This window comes from Portunus trituberculatus, chromosome 27 (genome assembly GCF_017591435.1).
Source record: "Portunus trituberculatus isolate SZX2019 chromosome 27, ASM1759143v1, whole genome shotgun sequence".
Taxonomy (NCBI): domain Eukaryota; kingdom Metazoa; phylum Arthropoda; class Malacostraca; order Decapoda; family Portunidae; genus Portunus; species Portunus trituberculatus.
The window spans coordinates 7,095,801-7,113,300 of NC_059281.1; the positions used below are offsets into that span (position 1 = coordinate 7,095,801).

The 17,500-nt window shown below is 38.3% G+C and overlaps 1 protein-coding gene and 2 long non-coding RNA genes across 4 annotated transcripts in view; all 3 read right to left on the bottom strand.

Annotated features, from left to right (window-relative positions):
- Nucleotides 1-93: 93 nt before the first annotated feature.
- On the bottom strand, nt 94-2,873 carry LOC123509605. Of its 2 annotated transcripts, none has more exons than XR_006676232.1 (4): nt 2,774-2,858; nt 1,527-1,647; nt 1,337-1,375; nt 94-406 (listed from the first exon to the last, which is right to left on the bottom strand). It is a non-coding gene; the product is annotated as an uncharacterized LOC123509605 (long non-coding RNA). The 2 variants fall into 2 exon arrangements; XR_006676231.1 differs by having other exon boundaries at nt 103-406; nt 1,527-1,624; nt 2,774-2,873.
- Nucleotides 2,874-5,754: 2,881 nt separating this feature from the next.
- On the bottom strand, nt 5,755-7,929 carry LOC123509401. Its single transcript, XR_006676190.1, has 4 exons — nt 7,892-7,929; nt 6,509-6,647; nt 6,176-6,211; nt 5,755-6,005 (listed from the first exon to the last, which is right to left on the bottom strand). It is a non-coding gene; the product is annotated as an uncharacterized LOC123509401 (long non-coding RNA).
- Nucleotides 7,930-16,332: 8,403 nt separating this feature from the next.
- The window catches only part of LOC123509402, a 2,915-nt gene continuing 1,747 nt past the window's right edge, over nt 16,333-17,500 (bottom strand). Inside the window, exon 3 of the mRNA XM_045263695.1 lies at nt 16,333-17,500. This exon is cut by the window's right edge and continues 834 nt beyond it. Coding sequence (XP_045119630.1) covers nt 17,077-17,500 — 424 coding nt within the window. The 3' untranslated portion in view covers nt 16,333-17,076.

Consider the following 17,500-nt stretch of genomic DNA (forward strand, 5'->3'; position numbering starts at 1 on the left):
TCCTCCTCCTCCTCCCCTTCCTCCTCTTCCTCCTCCTCCTCCTCCTCCTCCTCCTCCTCCTCCTCCTCCTCCTCCTCCTCCTCCTCCTGTCTTAAATTAGAAGATAAAAAACAAATATGGTCTTGCAAATTCTATTCCGAAAAATCAGAGAGAGAGAGAGAGAGAGAGAGAGAGAGAGAGAGAGAGAGAGAGAGAGAGAGAGAGAGAGAGAGAGAGAGAGAGAGACCTTAGCCAACTCTGAGTTACAAAGCTAAAGCCAGTACTTCTAATGTTTATGAGTACATTTCAAGGAAAAAAGGGAAGGAGGAAAGGGAGGGAAGGGAAGAGGGGAGTGGTCGTCCGTGGTGGTGGTGGTGGCGGCAGATTGGTCGTTACAGGTGGTGCTGGTCGTGTTATTTGCCGAATCCTGTAAAAGAAAGGCAGAGATTAAAATGAAGGTAGCCAGAAAATTAAAGACAACAGGAACACAAACAGCATATACTAAAACAATTATTGTACTAATAAAAGAAATAACTTCCCAAACACTCCTTCATTAAGAGAAAACGTCAAAATGTTTTAAAGTCCAATTCCCCTCGAGACTTCTGGCACACACACACACACACACACACACACACACACACACACACACACACACACACACACACACACACACACCGCGTAATGTAGTGGTTAGCACGCTCGACTCACAATCGAGAGGGTCCGGGTTCGGGTCCCGGGAAGCGGCGAGGCAAATGGGCAAGCCTTTTAATGTGTAGCCCCTATTCACCTAGCAGTTAACCCCTAGAGTACCATGACGCGTTTCCATATTCATTCTGCTAACTATTTGGTGATTTTATACAACTTCAAAAACTTATGTGGGGGATTAAAATCTTCTGACCTCCATAAACCCCTCCTAATGTCAATAAAATGGTCTAATCGTACACAAATATCAAGGTAAAAATGTGTTCCAGTACTGAAGGGAGTTAATAAGTACGGGATGTAACTCGAGGGGTTGTGGCTTCGCTTTTTCGGTGTGTGGAGTGTGTTATGGTCTCAGTCCTACCCGAAGATCGGTCTCTGAGCTCTGAGCTCGCTCCGTAATGAGGAAGACTGGCTGGGTGACCAGCAGACGGCCGTGGTGAATTACATACGCACTTGCTCACACACACACACACACACACACACACACTCTCTCTCTCTCTCTCTCTCTCTCTCTCTCTCTCTCTCTCTATCTCTCTATCTATCTATCTATCTATCTATCAATCTATCTATCTATCTATCTGTCTATCTGTATCTATCTATATGTCTACCCATCTATCTATCTATCTTCAAAAGAAAACGGGAAATAAAAACCTACTTATGTGATTCCTATTCATTCCCTCTCTGGGACCAACACCTGAAAAGATAAAAGTTATTTCTTTTAGTTTAAACTCTCTCTCTCTCTCTCTCTCTCTCTCTCTCTCTCTCTCTCTCTCTCTCTCTCTCTCTCTCTCTCTCTCTCTCTCTCTCCAGCCAAGCTCACAACTAAAACTTATAATGATATGTACCGGAACCAAAATGACTTGGACCCACAGGTTTTTGGTTGGTGTTGGTATCGGCTGTTGCTGCCATCGCCATCACCACCATCATCACCACCACCAGTAACCTGCACAGGATAGAGTACAACATCTGATGGAGAGAACATAAAACATTTGAATATACATAAATAGTGAAACTGTAAGAAGCCATAAAGTCTACACGCTATAATCCCTGTATGAAATATGGCTACCTAATTCTATCATTCCCATCCATGGTTCTTTCAAATCTTCTTTAAAGCTCCCTAATGTCTCAACTCTATCAGCCTGATTAACGAGTCTGTTCCTTTCATTTACCACCCTCTTCAGGGACCAATTCCTTTTCATCTCTTTCTTAAATTAAAGTTTTTAAATTTTAACCCAATTAGAACTAATCTTTCCCCCAGATATAACCAGCTCTTCATTGACTCTTTATTTGATTTATTATTACTGTATTCTTTGACCTATATATATTATGAAACCCCTTATTTGGGTCGATGTTTGTAATTGGTTTTTGCTCTCCTCGTTAACCTCTTGTATGTTCTAATTCATTATATATTGGTCTTAAAACTTTTTTCCCTGCCTTTAGAACAGTAGTTCCCAACCTTTTGGCAGTCGCGACCCCTTACCTAAAAGTTTGAAACACATGTGACCCCCTACTTAGGGCTTACTATCAGCAGCTTAATTTTCACTCACTCACAGGCACGCAAACATACACCCCATAATATCACCTAATGACATTGAACTAATGTAGCACTAGTTTTGTTTTGCACCGAAAAAAAAAAAAAATGTAAGAGTATAACAAATGTAATTGATGAGATAAAATTAATATTATAAGTTACTTCAGGCAAGGCTACGCGATCCCCCTGTCAAGGGGAACCCTGCTTTAGAGAGTGAGGGAGGAATTAAGAAAATGAGGTAGAGATGTCGGAGAGAGAATGTTGGTTACGTCGAGCAAGGTAAGGAGAGCGAGAGAGTGGCGGTGGAAGAAAGGAAGCATAGGGCAGGGAAGGCCTACAGATGCTGGACTAAGTGTTCATACAACACCAATGTCATGTACCACAACACGATAACTGGATAAAACATTGGTAAGTTTTATGTGCAATACATACACAGATATTGCTAAAGATAAAGTGACAGCAGTTTAAAATCCGAGATATAGTAAGATTGAAAGTAGATGACAAATGAAGATATCGGAGCGAAAAAAAAAAAGGCAATGAAAGTATGTGTGAGGTACGTACTTTGTGGGGATAAAATGTTGAGAGGCGAGAGATGTACCTGAGCCGTCATTCAGTGGTGGTAACACACTCAAATGCTGGTGGCTTCTTGTGTAAGGCGCCTTTCGTATTTGTATGCTTACATAAGGTGTAATTGCGTCTGCAGGATCTCAGTGTTGCCACATTTTACACCTACACCAGAATAAGGAATAATTAAAAGCAATTATATTTCAATAAAGGCCTCATATATATATATATATATATATATATATATATATATATATATATATATATATATATATATATATATATATATATATATATATATATATATATATATATATATATATATATATATATATATATATATATATATATATATATATATATATATATATATATATATATATATATATATATATATATATATATATATATATATATATATATATATATATATATATATATATATATATATATATATATATATATATATATATATATATATATATATATATATATATATATATATATATATATATATATATATATATATATATATATATATATATATATATATATATATATATATATATATATATATATATATATATATATATATATATATATATATATATATATATATATATATATATATATATATATATATATATATATATATATATATATATATATATATATATATATATATATATATATATATATATATATATATATATATATATATATATATATATATATATATATATATATATATATATATATATATATATATATATATATATATATATATATATATATATATATATATATATATATATATATATATATATATATATATATATATATATATATATATATATATATATATATATATATATATATATATATATATATATATATACACGCACACACGAGAGAAAAATTCAGCCAAAGGCAAAAAATATTACGAATAAAAATTAAGGCCCATCGAGATGATGGTCTCCCGGACAGGGTCAAAAGAGTTGGCCAAAAGAGCGGAATAAATGTCTTGAAACCTCTCTATCAAATTAGTTCAGGTCAAAGGTAAATGGAAATACAGAAGCAGGCAGGGAATTCCAGAGTATACAGAAGATTAGAATGAATGATTGAAAATACTGGTTAATTCTTGTATTACAGAAAAAGAGTGAGAGAATAAAGAAAGTCTTGTGCAGCGATGCTGTGAGAGAAGAGGACGCATCTAATTAGAAAGGTCAGAGGAACAGTTGGTAAGAGCATGCACGGGATGCAACATTGAGGTGGTGAGAAAGAGGCCGGAGACAGTCAGTCGGCATAGGAGAGTTGATAAGACAAAAGCTTTTGATTTCACCCAATGTAATAAAACTGAATGAGACACCAATAAATATGAAGAATACTCCACACATGGGTGGATAATGTCCCTCTCCAGAGTTAGGAGGGGGATGATAATAAACTGATGGAGACGAATCAGAAAGCCTAACTTCATGGATGCTATGAGATAAGATGTGAAGTTTCCAACTCAGATTATACACAAAAGACAAGCAGAGAATGTTCAGTGTAAAAGAGGAGAACAGTTGAATGTCATTGAAGAAGAGTCGATAATTGTTTGGAAGGTTATGTGGAGTTTAAAGATGCGAAGTCGCCATATTTAATTTCAAATTTTTAATAAAGGATGTGTGTGTGTGTGTGTGTGTGTGTGTGTGTGTGTGTGTGTGTGTGAGGAGGAGGAAGAAGAAGAGGAAGAAGAAGAGGAAGAGGAGGAAAGCAACTACGCCGAAGAATGGAGGAGAGAAAAATGAAGATGAAAGACAGATAAAGACAGCAGGAGTAAAGAAAAAAAAATGTTCTGCAAGTTCTCACACCTTTATTGACCTGCATTTGAATGAACTAAAAGGAAATTAATCTTATATTGTTTTACACACACACACACACACACACACACACACACACACACACACACACACACACACACACACACACACACACACACACACACACACACACACACACACACACACACACACACATGCACACATACACACACACACAGTTTTGTCAGGAAAAGCTTGTTCGTCGGCCTCAAAGGAGTGACAGGTGAAGGAGGCGGTGTCCTGACTGGCGTCCTCCCACAGGCACCACCTCACAGTTGTCCTGAGATCACTCCTGCTTCTGCCGCCCTCCGCCAATAGTTTCTAATCACGTCTCACCTCTCACTCTTTCCTCAAGGGCAGGATGTAATACATTTTCAGTTTATATCTTTGTCACTAGATTTTTTAAAGTATAAATTAAATGTACTGGTGATGACTGATGTAGCACAGGAGAAAAAAGTGGTTACAAAAATACTCGTCTTGCTTCTCTTCCTCCTCCTCCTCCTCCTCCTCCTCCTCCTCCTCTTTCTCCTCCATCTTCTTTTATAACGATAGTGGTAGTTAAGTTTGATATTTGTTCCCATCTTTCCTGTATAAATTTCCCCGGTTGTTCCTTTCAGCAATCGCGGTGTATTTCTTTTCGTTTTATTTCTTGCCGGGTAACGCCAGGAGGAATGGTGGGAGGAGCTTCATCTGTTCTGCCATTGTCTCCAATTAAGTATATAGCTTATTATTGATGTAGTATAGTGAACGAGTGTCGCAAGGCCTCCTGTCACTCGTGTTTCGTATGTATTCTTATGTTTTCCTCCTCCTCCTTTTCTTCCTCCTCCTCCTCCTCCTCCTCCTCCTCCTCCTCCTCCTCCTCCTCCTCCTCCTCCTCCTCCTCTTCCTTCTCCTTCTCCTCCTGCTCCTTTCCCTTCTCCTTTTCGTTCTCTTTTTCTTCTCCTCCTCTTTCTCCTCCTCCTCCTCCTCCTCCTCCTCCTCCTCCTCCTCCTCCTCCTGGTTTTAGGTCAGAAGATAAAAAAACAAATATGGTCTTGCGAATTTAAATCAGAAAAGTCAGATATGCAGAGAGAGAGAGAGAGAGAGAGAGAGAGAGAGAGAGAGAGAGAGAGAGAGAGAGAGAGAGAGAGAGAGAGAGAGAGAGAGAGAGAGAGAGAGAGAGAGAGAGAGAGAGAGAGAGTCTCTAGCTAAATCAGAGTTACAAATTTAATGACAATAATTCTAATATTTAGGAATTTGGGTTCTGAAAAGGAAGGGAAGGAGGGAAGGGAGGAAAGAGAGCAGGGGTAGTCCGTGGTGGTGGTGGTGGTGGTGGTGGTGGCAGAGTGGTCGTCATTGGTGGTGGTGGTCGTGTTATTTGCCGTATCCTGTAAAAGAAAGGTAGAGGTATTAATGAAGATAACCAGAAAATTACGAATAACATCATGAACAGCATATACTAACGAGAGAGAGAGAGAGAGAGAGAGAGAGAGAGAGAGAGAGAGAGAGAGAGAGAGAGAGAGAGAGAGAGAGAGAGAGAGAGAGAGAGAGCGCTTACCACCGCCTCCGAATCCTCCACCGCCGCCAAAACCGCCTGAAAGAGAAAAAAAAGAAAATATGTAGATAAAAAATAAATAGTATAGTCATTACAGAACAAAAACTAAAGAGGAAGCAAAAACACATCAAAATAAAAAAAAAACAATCATGGTAAGAGAAATTGAAATTGAATAAAACAAAAACGATAGAAAAAAAAAAAGAAACGAAAACAGTAAAAATAAAAAGAAAATAAAGAAAGCACAAAATAAAAGAGGAGAATCATTCCTCCTTGCGGCATCCTACACACACACACACACACTCTCTCTCTCTCTCTCTCTCTCTCTCTCTCTCTTACTTCCATGTCCACCGCCACCGCCTAGGCCACCGCCACCGCCTAGGCCGCCACCGCTTCCGCCGTGTCTGCGCGGGTCAGCGTAAACGGTAGCAGTCATCACCACTAACACAACTAATACCAGCAGGAAGGCGCGCCACATCTGCGGGAGAGAAGAGGAAGCGTGTTGAATGAAAAGTTGCGGTAGACTTGGAGGAATGTGTTGTGGGAAGAGTTATAGTTTGGCTAGGTTAGATTAGATAGTGATTTGGAGATACGAAGAAAGGTGTACGATTGTCGGGATGTGTATGTTGAAAAAGTGGTTAGGTTAGGTAAGGTTAGGTTGAAATTAGGATTTGTTTGGTTAGGTTAGGTTAAGTGGTGTTGGGAGAACGTAAAAAGAAGGAAAAAATTATAAGATAGGTTAATTTGGGTCAGATTATGTCAGGTGTTTAGAGAAGTAAAGGAGATAAGTAGGGGAAGATGTGCTGGTGGAAAAATTATGTGTTGGAAAAACGTAAAAAGAAGGAAAAAATTTATACGATTAGGTTAGGTTAAGTGGTGTTGGGAGAACGTTAAAAGAAGAAAAATTTATAAGATTGGTTAATTGGGGTCAGATTATGTCAGGAAGTGTTTAGAAAAGTGAAGCAAACAAGAAGGGAAGGCTGTGTATGTGGAAAATTTATATGATTAGAATTATTTAACTTAATTCAGGTTTGATATAAAGGATGTGATGGAGTGGATAGGAAGCTCTGAATATATACGTGTAAGATTGATAAGGTTGGGTTAGATTAGGTCAAGTTAGATTATAGGTGTCAGGGGAAGAAGAGAATTGAGAAGGAAGGATGGATGGAAGGGAAGGATGTGTATGAATAGAGAGAGTTGGTCAGTGGCATCATTCAGTGTGTGTCGCTGCATGAAGAATGTCTGACGGCGCCACACGAGACACACAAGTAGAGGAACGATAGAAAATTGAAGAAAAGTAAAGGAACAAAATTTAAACTATACAAATTATTACAAGTATGTATAGAATAAACAGAAAAATAAATAAACAAAAATAGATAAATAACTACTACTACTACTACTACTACTACTACTACTACTACTACTACTACTACTACTACTACTACTACTACTACTACTACTACTACTACTACTACTACTACTACTACTACTACTACTGCTACTACTACTGCTACTACTACTACTACTACTACTACTACTACTACTACTACTACTACTACTACTACTACTACTACTACTACTACTACTACTACTACTACTACTACTACTACTACTACTACTACTACTACTACTACTACTACCATTAAGGTCACACAGGACGACTGGAAAGTGTGACAGCTGCTCGAGAGAGAGAGAGAGAGAGAGAGAGAGAGAGAGACTTACCATGATTACTGATTCGTAAAGAGACAATGGACTGCTTCTGCTTGTCCCTCTCTCTCTTATCCTTCTCTTATATTTCCTCTCTCCCTCTGCGTTTCCCTCCCTCCGTCCCTCCTTCTTTCCCTCCTTCTTTCCCTCCCTCCTATTCACGTGAAGAGAGGCGACGAAGGAGGAAACGAGAGGAGAGCTTAGGGAGGAAATAGAGGTCAGATGGAGGGAAGAAAGGAGGGAGACAGAGAGAGAGAGCGAGAGGGAGAAGGAGAGGGGGAGGCAACGAGGGAGGGAAGTTTCTCGAGTCATTTAAATCAATCCTATGAAGGACAAAAGGACAAAAGGAAGCACAGTAACCGATATTTAATCACTGAAGGACCTTTGCTTCTGCGTAGTAACCTTCCCTCGTCTTCCTTAATCTTTCCTATCTTTCTTATTTCCCTATTTGTTTTCTTTCTACTTTTCCTCTTGTTTCGTTTCATCTTTCATCTTCGTTTGAGTTAGATTTTTCCCTTTTTCGTTTTTGTGTTGTTTTTTTTTTTTCGTTTTAAATGTTGTCGTTTATGTTTGTTATTGGTGTACTTGTTTTTTCTTTGTTTTCCTGTTTTTTTTTTCTTCTTAATCTTCATTCCTTCTTTCTTTCCTTCCTTCGTTCCTTATTCAATTTCGTTTTGTCATTTCATACTCAATTCAAATCTTTTACTTTTCTTTTTCTTTTGTAAGTGTCCTCTTTGATAGACCTATTTCTCTTTTTTCCATCATGATTTTTCTTTCGTTGCTTTCCGTCCCTTTTATCCTCTTTTATCTATTCCCTTCTTTCTTTCATTTCTCCTTAAATTTTTTTTTATTGTTGTTTTACAGATAAGTATTTCTCACCTATTTTCTTTACTGCTATCCATTTTTCCCTTCCCTCCTACCCTTCCCTCCCTCATCCCCTCCACTCCTTTCTCCCTTCCCCTTCCCTCCCCTCCCTCCTTCCCCTCTGAAAATGAAAGTATAACAAGTTTGCAAAAACGTTTCACACAGAATTGTACCAACGTAACTTTTTTTTCTCTCTCTCTCTCTTTCTCTTTTTCCCTCTCTTTTTCTCTCCCTCCTTATTTTTATATACGAGGTCATTGTTTCATAATAAAGTTTTTTCATATTTTTTTTTTTGTTGAAATGAAAAAATATGACTAACAATTATTTATCTGTTTTTATATATTTTTCCTTTGTTTATTCATTTATTCCTTCATTCAATCAGTAATTTATTCATTAATTCTTTTCTTTTCTTTTTGGTTATCGATTATATATTTTTTGTCTACGAATTTGTTGTTGAGAGAGAGAGAGAGAGAGAGAGAGAGAGAGAGAGAGAGAGAGAGAGAGAGAGAGAGACCGACCGACCGACCGACCGACCGACCGACCGACCGAGCGAGAGAGAGAGAGAGAGAGAGAGAGAGAGAGAGAGAGAGAGAGAGAGAGAGAGAGAGAGAGAGAGAGACCGACCGACCGACAGACAGACCGACGAGAGACGAGAGAGAGAGAGAGAGAGAGAGAGAGAGAGAGAGAGAGAGAGAGAGAGAGAGAGAGAGAGAGAGAGAGACAGACAGAGAGACAGACAGACAGACAGACAGACAGAGAGAGAGAGAGAGAGAGAGAGAGAGAGAGAGAGAGAGAGAGAGAGAGAGAGAGAGAGAGAGAGAGAGAGAGACAGAGAGAGAGAGAGAGAGAGAGAGAGAGAGAGAGAGAGAGAGAGACAGACAGACAGACAGACAGACAGACAGACAGACAGACAGACAGACAGACAGACAGACAGACAGACAGACAGACAGACAGACAGACAGACAGAGAGAGAGAGAGAGAGAGAGAGACAGACAGACAGACAGACAGACAGACAGACAGACAGACAGACAGAGACGCAGTGACAAAAACAGGCAGTTTCATCATTTACTATTAATTGTTCGTGAAAATTAAGAAAATAAACACAGAAATCGTGATCAGACAAATTATATATATACGTACTCACCTTTAACACACACACACACACACACACGCACATACACACACGCAATACACGAATGAGTCTTGTCTGTCTAAAAAAAAACTTGTTTCGACAGTGACTTTACAAATTTGTCAAGGTACAGACTCTCCCTCTCTCTCTCTCCCTCTCCCTCTCCCTCTCCCTCTCTCCCTGGAGCATGACGTGGTTCTTCACTATTTACTCAGTGACGAGGTACAGTAGAAGGTTAAAGGGGGAAGGTGGTGGTGGTGGTGGTGGTGGTGGTGGTGGTGGTGATAGTAGTGGTGGTGGCGGTGGTGGTGGTTTAAAAGTTGGTTGTGCCTGTTTTTTTTTTTGTATTATTGTTTTAATATTGAGATTGATAGTAGAGAGAGAGAGAGAGAGAGAGAGAGAGAGAGAGAGAGAGAGAGAGTTTCGAAATAGTTAACTATTACATAAACAAAACACAAAAAACTAAAAGCAAAACAAAAGTTACATAATAGTACAGAGTCAAGAGATCACAAATTTTGGTCAACTTTCAAAACATAAACAAAACAACATTTCCCACCAATTTTCCCTTCACTTGTGTTATTCTTGTTATTTCCCTCCACTTCACACTCACTAACGTTTGTGCGTGCGTCATGTGGTGCTGCGCTACGTTATTTCTAACATGGAAATAAAAATAAAAAGAAAAAATAATAAGAAATAGATTTAATTTCACTGAATATGAATAAATGTAAATAGAAAACAGACTCAAATATATAAAAGAAATCTATTTGACACTATTTAATGCATTCAGATTCAAAGGTGTGACTGGAAGTGCAATCTGAATCTATGAATTGGTATCAAGTAGTTTTTTTTTTTTATAGATATGTATCCCGAATATTTTTTTCTATCTATCTATTTAGTGTGATTAAACGTATTTTTTTTTCTTTTTTTCTATCCAGTTTTATATATATGTTAGAAAATAATGCGTAGTGAAAGTAGATATTATTTGTGTTTCTACTTCAGTGTTCTTTTCATCGTTTTTTTTTTTTTTTGTATTTATTCCAATTTACTATAATTGAATGGATATCTGTTCTTGTTTTATCTGATTTTGTTTTCATGTTTGAAATAAATGTGCAGTGAAAGTATATGATAATAGTGTTTGTGTGTTTAAGTGTTTTTTCCTTCTCCTTTTTCTTCCTTTTCTCCGTCTTTTTTCTTTACTGTCTTTATTTTTTCCTCTTCTCTCTCCTTTATTTTTACTTCTCTTTCATATCCATCGCCTTTTTTCTTCTCCATAACCTTCCACCACCTATTTCCTTCTCCTTTTTCATCTTTATATTTATTTTTATTCTTTTCAAATCCTCCTTTTCCATCTTTATCTTCTTTTCTTTAATCTCTTCTTCATTCTTTCCTTCCATTACACTTTGTTCATCTCTTCTGCACTTCCTCCTCTCTCTGCATTCCTCCACCTCCCCAATATTATCATACACTGTTGAATTAGTAACGGGTAGTGGCTATAGAGGGCTCTTGCTGCTCTGTCGCTCCTCTCAACACAAAAGGCTAAGGTTGTGGAGGTGACCTAACAGATCAAGGAGTTCCTAAGGGAGAGGTGTGGGTTCCTAATGTGATTTAATGCATTCGTAAAGGAGAGCTGGTGTTCCTAAAGAGGATATGAAAAATAGTAGAGGTAATCACGTTTTGTTCTACGTTAGATTAGTTTAGGTTAGAATACATTAGCTTAGGATAGGTTAGGTAAGTTAGGCTAAATTAGGTTAACCCCTTTAGTACTGGAATGCATTACCATGATTTTTAGGGTATGATTGGATGATTTTATATAGATTATGAATGGTCTATGGATGTCAGAAAATTAATGACCAGAGTCTTCACTATTTTAATCTCAACATAAATATTTTTTTAATCCCCTTCAGTACTAAGACGTGTTTCCATATTCATTCTGGTTACTATTTGGGCAATTTTATGCAGCTTCAGAACCATATGTTGCGATTAGAGTAGTAAAGACAACAGACATTAATCTTCTGACCTCCATAAGCCCTTCCTAATGCAAATGAAATAATCTAATGCGTCTCAATACTGAAGGGGTTAATCTCAACTTAAGTATCTATATTAATCCCAACATAAGTATCTATTTTAATCCTAACAACTATCTCAAGTTGTAGAATATCACCAAATAGTAAGCAGAATAATTATGAAAACGCGTCATGGGACTGAAAGGGCTAAGTTTGGTTAAGTTAGGTAAGGATAGGTATTGTTATGCTTTGTTTCAATAAAAAAAAAAGATGGGATCCAGTCCTATGAATTAGTTACCATTTTCAGCAGGAAAGCAATAACTAAGGTAGCTACGAGCAGCATCTTTAATGGGCCAAACGTTTCGACATTTCATCTTATGTCATCATCAGTGGTCTAAAATAAAATAAAACAATAAAACAAATATAAGTATAAAAGAATAAAGTAAAATACAAAGAGAATTACAATGGTAAAAATTCACACTATCATAAGTGGGTATGCTGACAGAGTATTGTTGAGGATGGCTTTACTTGGGAATATATATCAGATTCAGTATTCTTAAACTGTGTCTATTACAGGTGGCGAGGATACGGAAATGACTGAGATCAGGTTGAACCTTACATGATCCTCGCCACCGTAATGGGACACAGTTTAAGAATACTGAATTTTATATTTCCCAAGTAAAGCCATCCTCAACAATACTCTGTCAGCATACCCACTTATGATAGTGTGAATATTTACCATAAAGCCATCCCTTTCTTTGTATTTTACCATTGTATTCTTTGTATTTTACTTTATTCTTTTATACTTATATTTGTTTTATTGTTTTATTTTATTTTAGACCACTGATGATGACATAAGATGAAATGTCGAAACGTTTGGCCCATTAAAGATGCTGCTCGTAGCTACCTTAGTTATTGCTTTCCTGCTGAAAATACGATTTCCCAGAAATCAACCTGTTTCGGATAGTTACCATTTTTAGGTGATGCAGTTGTGGAACTTAGTAAAGATTTATAGGAATGGGGTAGATTGGATAACTTTATAAGGGATTGAAACCTATGTGTACCTTTTTAAGTGAATTGCAATTAACCGAGAATTTTCAACATTTTATTTCTTTTGTATCTGTTTATTTATTAATTTACTTACTTATTTGTTTATGCTATCTATTTGTTTTTAGGTTTACTTTATTCTACATTTATTTATTTACCTGTTTATTTAGTCACTTATTTATTCATATCTTCACTTATTAATTTATTTCGTAAAAGTTGAATAGCCAGACTGAAAGACACACAAAACAAATAGAATGACAGACACGAAGCCACAGAAGAGGGGAGGGAAAGCGAGAAGTGACACTAACGGATGAAGAGAGAGAGAGAGAGAGAGAGAGAGAGAATCGAACTCTCATCGCCTTTCATCATCCTATTGTCACAGCCACTTGTGAAGAGAAAAAAGTAAAGAAAAAAAAAGAGAGAAAAAAAAGATAGTGAGAAAAATCGCACCGTTTCTTCTTTGTCATTATTTTATATTGAATGAGATGGTTAATTGTTTAAAGGAAATATAGAGAAAGGAGGAGTTTATGGGAAAAAGAAGAAGGAAAACAGATTTCATAATTTCTGTCAAAGTGGGAAAAAAATGAAGAAAAAAGGAAAGATGAAAAAGGAGAGGGAGTAAAGGAGGAAGGAGAAAAAATACGGACGAGGGGGAAAAAAGGGGAAATGAAAAGGAATGGATAGGATGAAGGGGAAAATATAAGTAACGAATATACCTGTGAGAAAAAAGGAAAATATCTGGAAAAAAGAAAATGAATAGTGGTATTGCAAGATGAGGGTGTAAAATTGTAATAGTAAGGCAGGGAAAGTGAAAGGATGAAAAGTAAAAAGGAAATATGCGTGATATGACGATGAAAAAAAAAAATAAAAATGAGAAATTGAAATGACTATAATGATAACAATAATGATGATGATGATGATGACGACGACGATGATGGCGATGACTATGATAATGACGAAAAGCAATAAAAATAAGAACAATGACAACAACAACAACAACAACAACAACAACAACGAGGACACGGAGACACTGAAGCTATATGTTTATCATAATTCGTTTTATATCATGCCAAGTTTTGTAGACTAAACTTGTCCAAGGAAGAAGTGGAAAAAGAAGAAGAGAAGGAGGAGAAGGAGGAGGAGGAAAATAAATGGGGAAGACTTATATCACCCCTTTAGATCACCCTTTTCAATCCGCCTCTTCTTCTCCTCCTTCTTGTCTTTCCCCCTTCTTTCCTCCCTTCATTCTTCCTCCTCCTTCCTTCTCCCCCACCACTTCATAACATTCTGATGAAAACTGCCTGACCTTCAGTGACTCTAATTTTCGAATTCCCCTTCCTTCCCCTTCCCCTCCCTCTTCCCCTTCCCCTTTCCTTCCCCTTCATCCCCTTCCATGACCTTCTTCAGTATTAAATCTTCTCCAACTCCTCTTCTCCCCCTTCTCTCTCTCTCTCTCTCTCTCTCTCTCTCTCTCTCTCTGATTGGATGGGAGTAACCTTCTCCTGTGCTATCAAATTTCTCTTCCATGTACCTAGTTAGTAGTTACAATCTTGCAAGGACTTAAAGAACTGGTGCTGTTTTGCTTTCTTTTTGTATTCCTCCTCCTCCTCCTCCTCCTCCTCCTCCTCCTCCTCCTCCTCCTCTTCTTCCTTGCCCAAACCAACCAAGAAAATTAGTTGTATATAATGACTTCCTGCTTCCCCCTTCCTCCGCTCCCTCCTTCCCATCCCATCCTCTCCTGCTTCCCTCTCCCTCTCTCCCTCAGTGACTGGCAACAAGGGAACGCTCGTTGACCTATTTTCATATTTACTTGGCATACATTTTGGCCTCATTGAAATGACTGTTTTACACACACACACACACACACACTCTCTCTCTCTCTCTCTCTCTCTCTCTCTCTCTCTCTCTCTCTCTCTCTCTCTCTCTCTCTCTCTCTCTCTCTCTATCATTATTTTTATTCGATCTATTTTTTATATCCGTTCTTCTTCTTTATTTTATTTTTCATGTCCTTTTTTATTCTCTTTTCTACTGTTTTCTTAGTTCATTGGTCTGATTTTTCTTTTCTTTTCTTGATGTTTTAAGATGAATCGTATTTTTTTTTTTGCTTTATTTTTCTTTATACATACTTTTAATTGTCTTCATTCTTATCATATGTTACTTTCATTTTTTCTATTTACTGCCTTCCTCAGTTTTCTCTATGATACCTTATACTATTCATCTTTTATTCATACTTTTCTTTCCTTCCTTCCTTTCCATAAATCATGTTTCATTTTCTTCGTAATTTGCCTGACCTTCTTTCCTCCCTCTCTTGTTTTCCCTCCTTTCTTCTCTCCCTCCATCCATCCTTGCCTCCATGGTGACCTCTCCCCTTTCTCCCCTCTTACCTCCCAATAACATGACCTCCTATCCGCTCCCTCTCCTTCCTGTGATTTTTTTCTCCTCTGCTTATCATGTCTCCCTTTGTCCCTCTTCTCTCTGTTCTTTTATTCCTTCTCCTTTTGAATTTCCTTCCATATGTTATATTCTCCCATGCCCTTCCACTCTCCCTTTTTCTTATCTGTCTTACAAATACAGTAATGGATACCAGTGAAATATTACTAACGTTTGTCCCGCTAAGTTAATCCATTCGTTCCTGGTTGTTATACAGTATCTCTTCATTTTGTTCTGGGAAATCACTTGTTTCTGAGACATACATTTTTTTTTTTTAAGTAATTGAAATTCTTTTTATATGGTTGCTATTGTCATGCCTTGTCAATCTTCTTCACTAACACTGCTTAACATAACGTCCTAAGAAAAATCATCCGTTCCCGACTGTTTGTTTATCTTGGCAGAGTTCTGGTTACTGCAGCCCTGCCCTTTGCCAATCTTCCTCACAAACATTGCTTTGAGTCAACCAATTATTCTGTCACCAGAGCGTAACGTCACTGTTTTATTTACCAGGACCAGTCGGACGGAAGGCGTCACTGTCACTCTCACGAGACCTGGCCGCCACTCGCCTTCAGGTTGAAGATGCCCTGTGTGGTGCTCTCAAGGACCAGGCGAGGTCAAATGATAACTCAAGGTATAGTAAAGTATTATCATTGTTTTTCTTGTTTTCATAATTATTGTTCCTTAGAGTTGGTGTCTCGCTGGATGAAGAGGTTAGTGAAGTTCATGTGAAACTATATAAATTTAGATTACTTTTGTTGTTAATTATTTTGTTGTGTATTTTTGTTGTGTGACCGGCTGTCGCTAACTGGGTATTATTTATGTACTTATTGGCGTGTTGGGATGTACGGTATGACAGTGAAGACTGCGCCTCACAACTCAGTGCTGCTGGTCCAGACACTGAACTTCAGCCGAGTTGGTGAGTTACTTGAATAATCAAATATTTTTTTTTTTATGATTTTTCATGGGAAAAAATAAAAGAAAAATTCGAAACATGGAATTATATTTTACACAGAAACAAATTGCCTTTGTTTACAGGTGAGCAGGGAAGGACTAGTTTGTGCTAGTCGCGAGATCTTTCCCTACCACTACAAAATACTCGAGTCTGTAATGAAAAGCCTGGTAACATTTTCTTCTCCTCCTGCGAGAGAAAACGAAACTTTTCAGTGATAACAATCTTGTGTGTTTTAGTGTAGTTCATGTTTGATAATTAATTGACTTTGTCTTCTGTAATGAAAAGAAACAGTTACTAAAAATATGTAATGCCGTTGTTCATGTTGTTGTTGTTGTGTTTTTTTTTTTTTTTTTTTATCTGATGTGGCTTGTGTGTTCAGTGAGTGTTCATTATACGCCTTTAATTTTGCTCGTATCGTTACTAACATTATATTACTACTACACTGTTGCTGCTGCTACTACTCCTACTCCTCCTCCTACTACTACTACTACTACTACTACTACTACTATTTCTACTACTACTACCGTCATCACGCCAACCATCATCGTCACCAGTAACATCATCATCATCATCATCACCATCATCATCAGGTACATGGGGCTGGTGGGCGATGGCGTGGCATGGCGTGTTGGCGGCGCCCCATTGGTGTGTTGCACTGGATTACCGCGCCACCCGGTGGGCTTAAGATGTGAGGCGGCGGGGAGCGCGGGCGATCGGGGCTAGGCAGCAGGCAGTGCCGCCAGCAAAGGTTTACCCAGTGGCGTGTGGGCGTCGCTCAGTCGTTGGCGTCGCCTGGCCGATGCGTGGTGGAGGGCGGTGGCACGCCTCTTACCGCCAGCTCGGTGAGGACATGGATGAGCTGCGTGAAGTAGGTCTGACCCGCCTCGTCAGTCATCTTGTTGGTGTAATAGTCGAGGGACAGCGTGAGGCGGCCCTCCAGCGTCTGAAAGTTGATGGAGCACAGGTTGCCCACAAGCTCGCACGCCGCGGTGCGCAACAAACCGCTCAGCTGCACTGGGCGCCCGTCGCCGCCGCCAGCGTTCTCCCCAAAAATACGCCGCAGGTCGCCCATATTGGAGGTGCAGATGTGGCTGTAGGAAAAGCTGGTGCAGCCCAGCCTGGCCAGGACGAGGTTCATGGGGATGATGGCGGAGCATAGCCAGCCCATTGAGCCAGTGCGCAGCGGCGCACAGGTCACT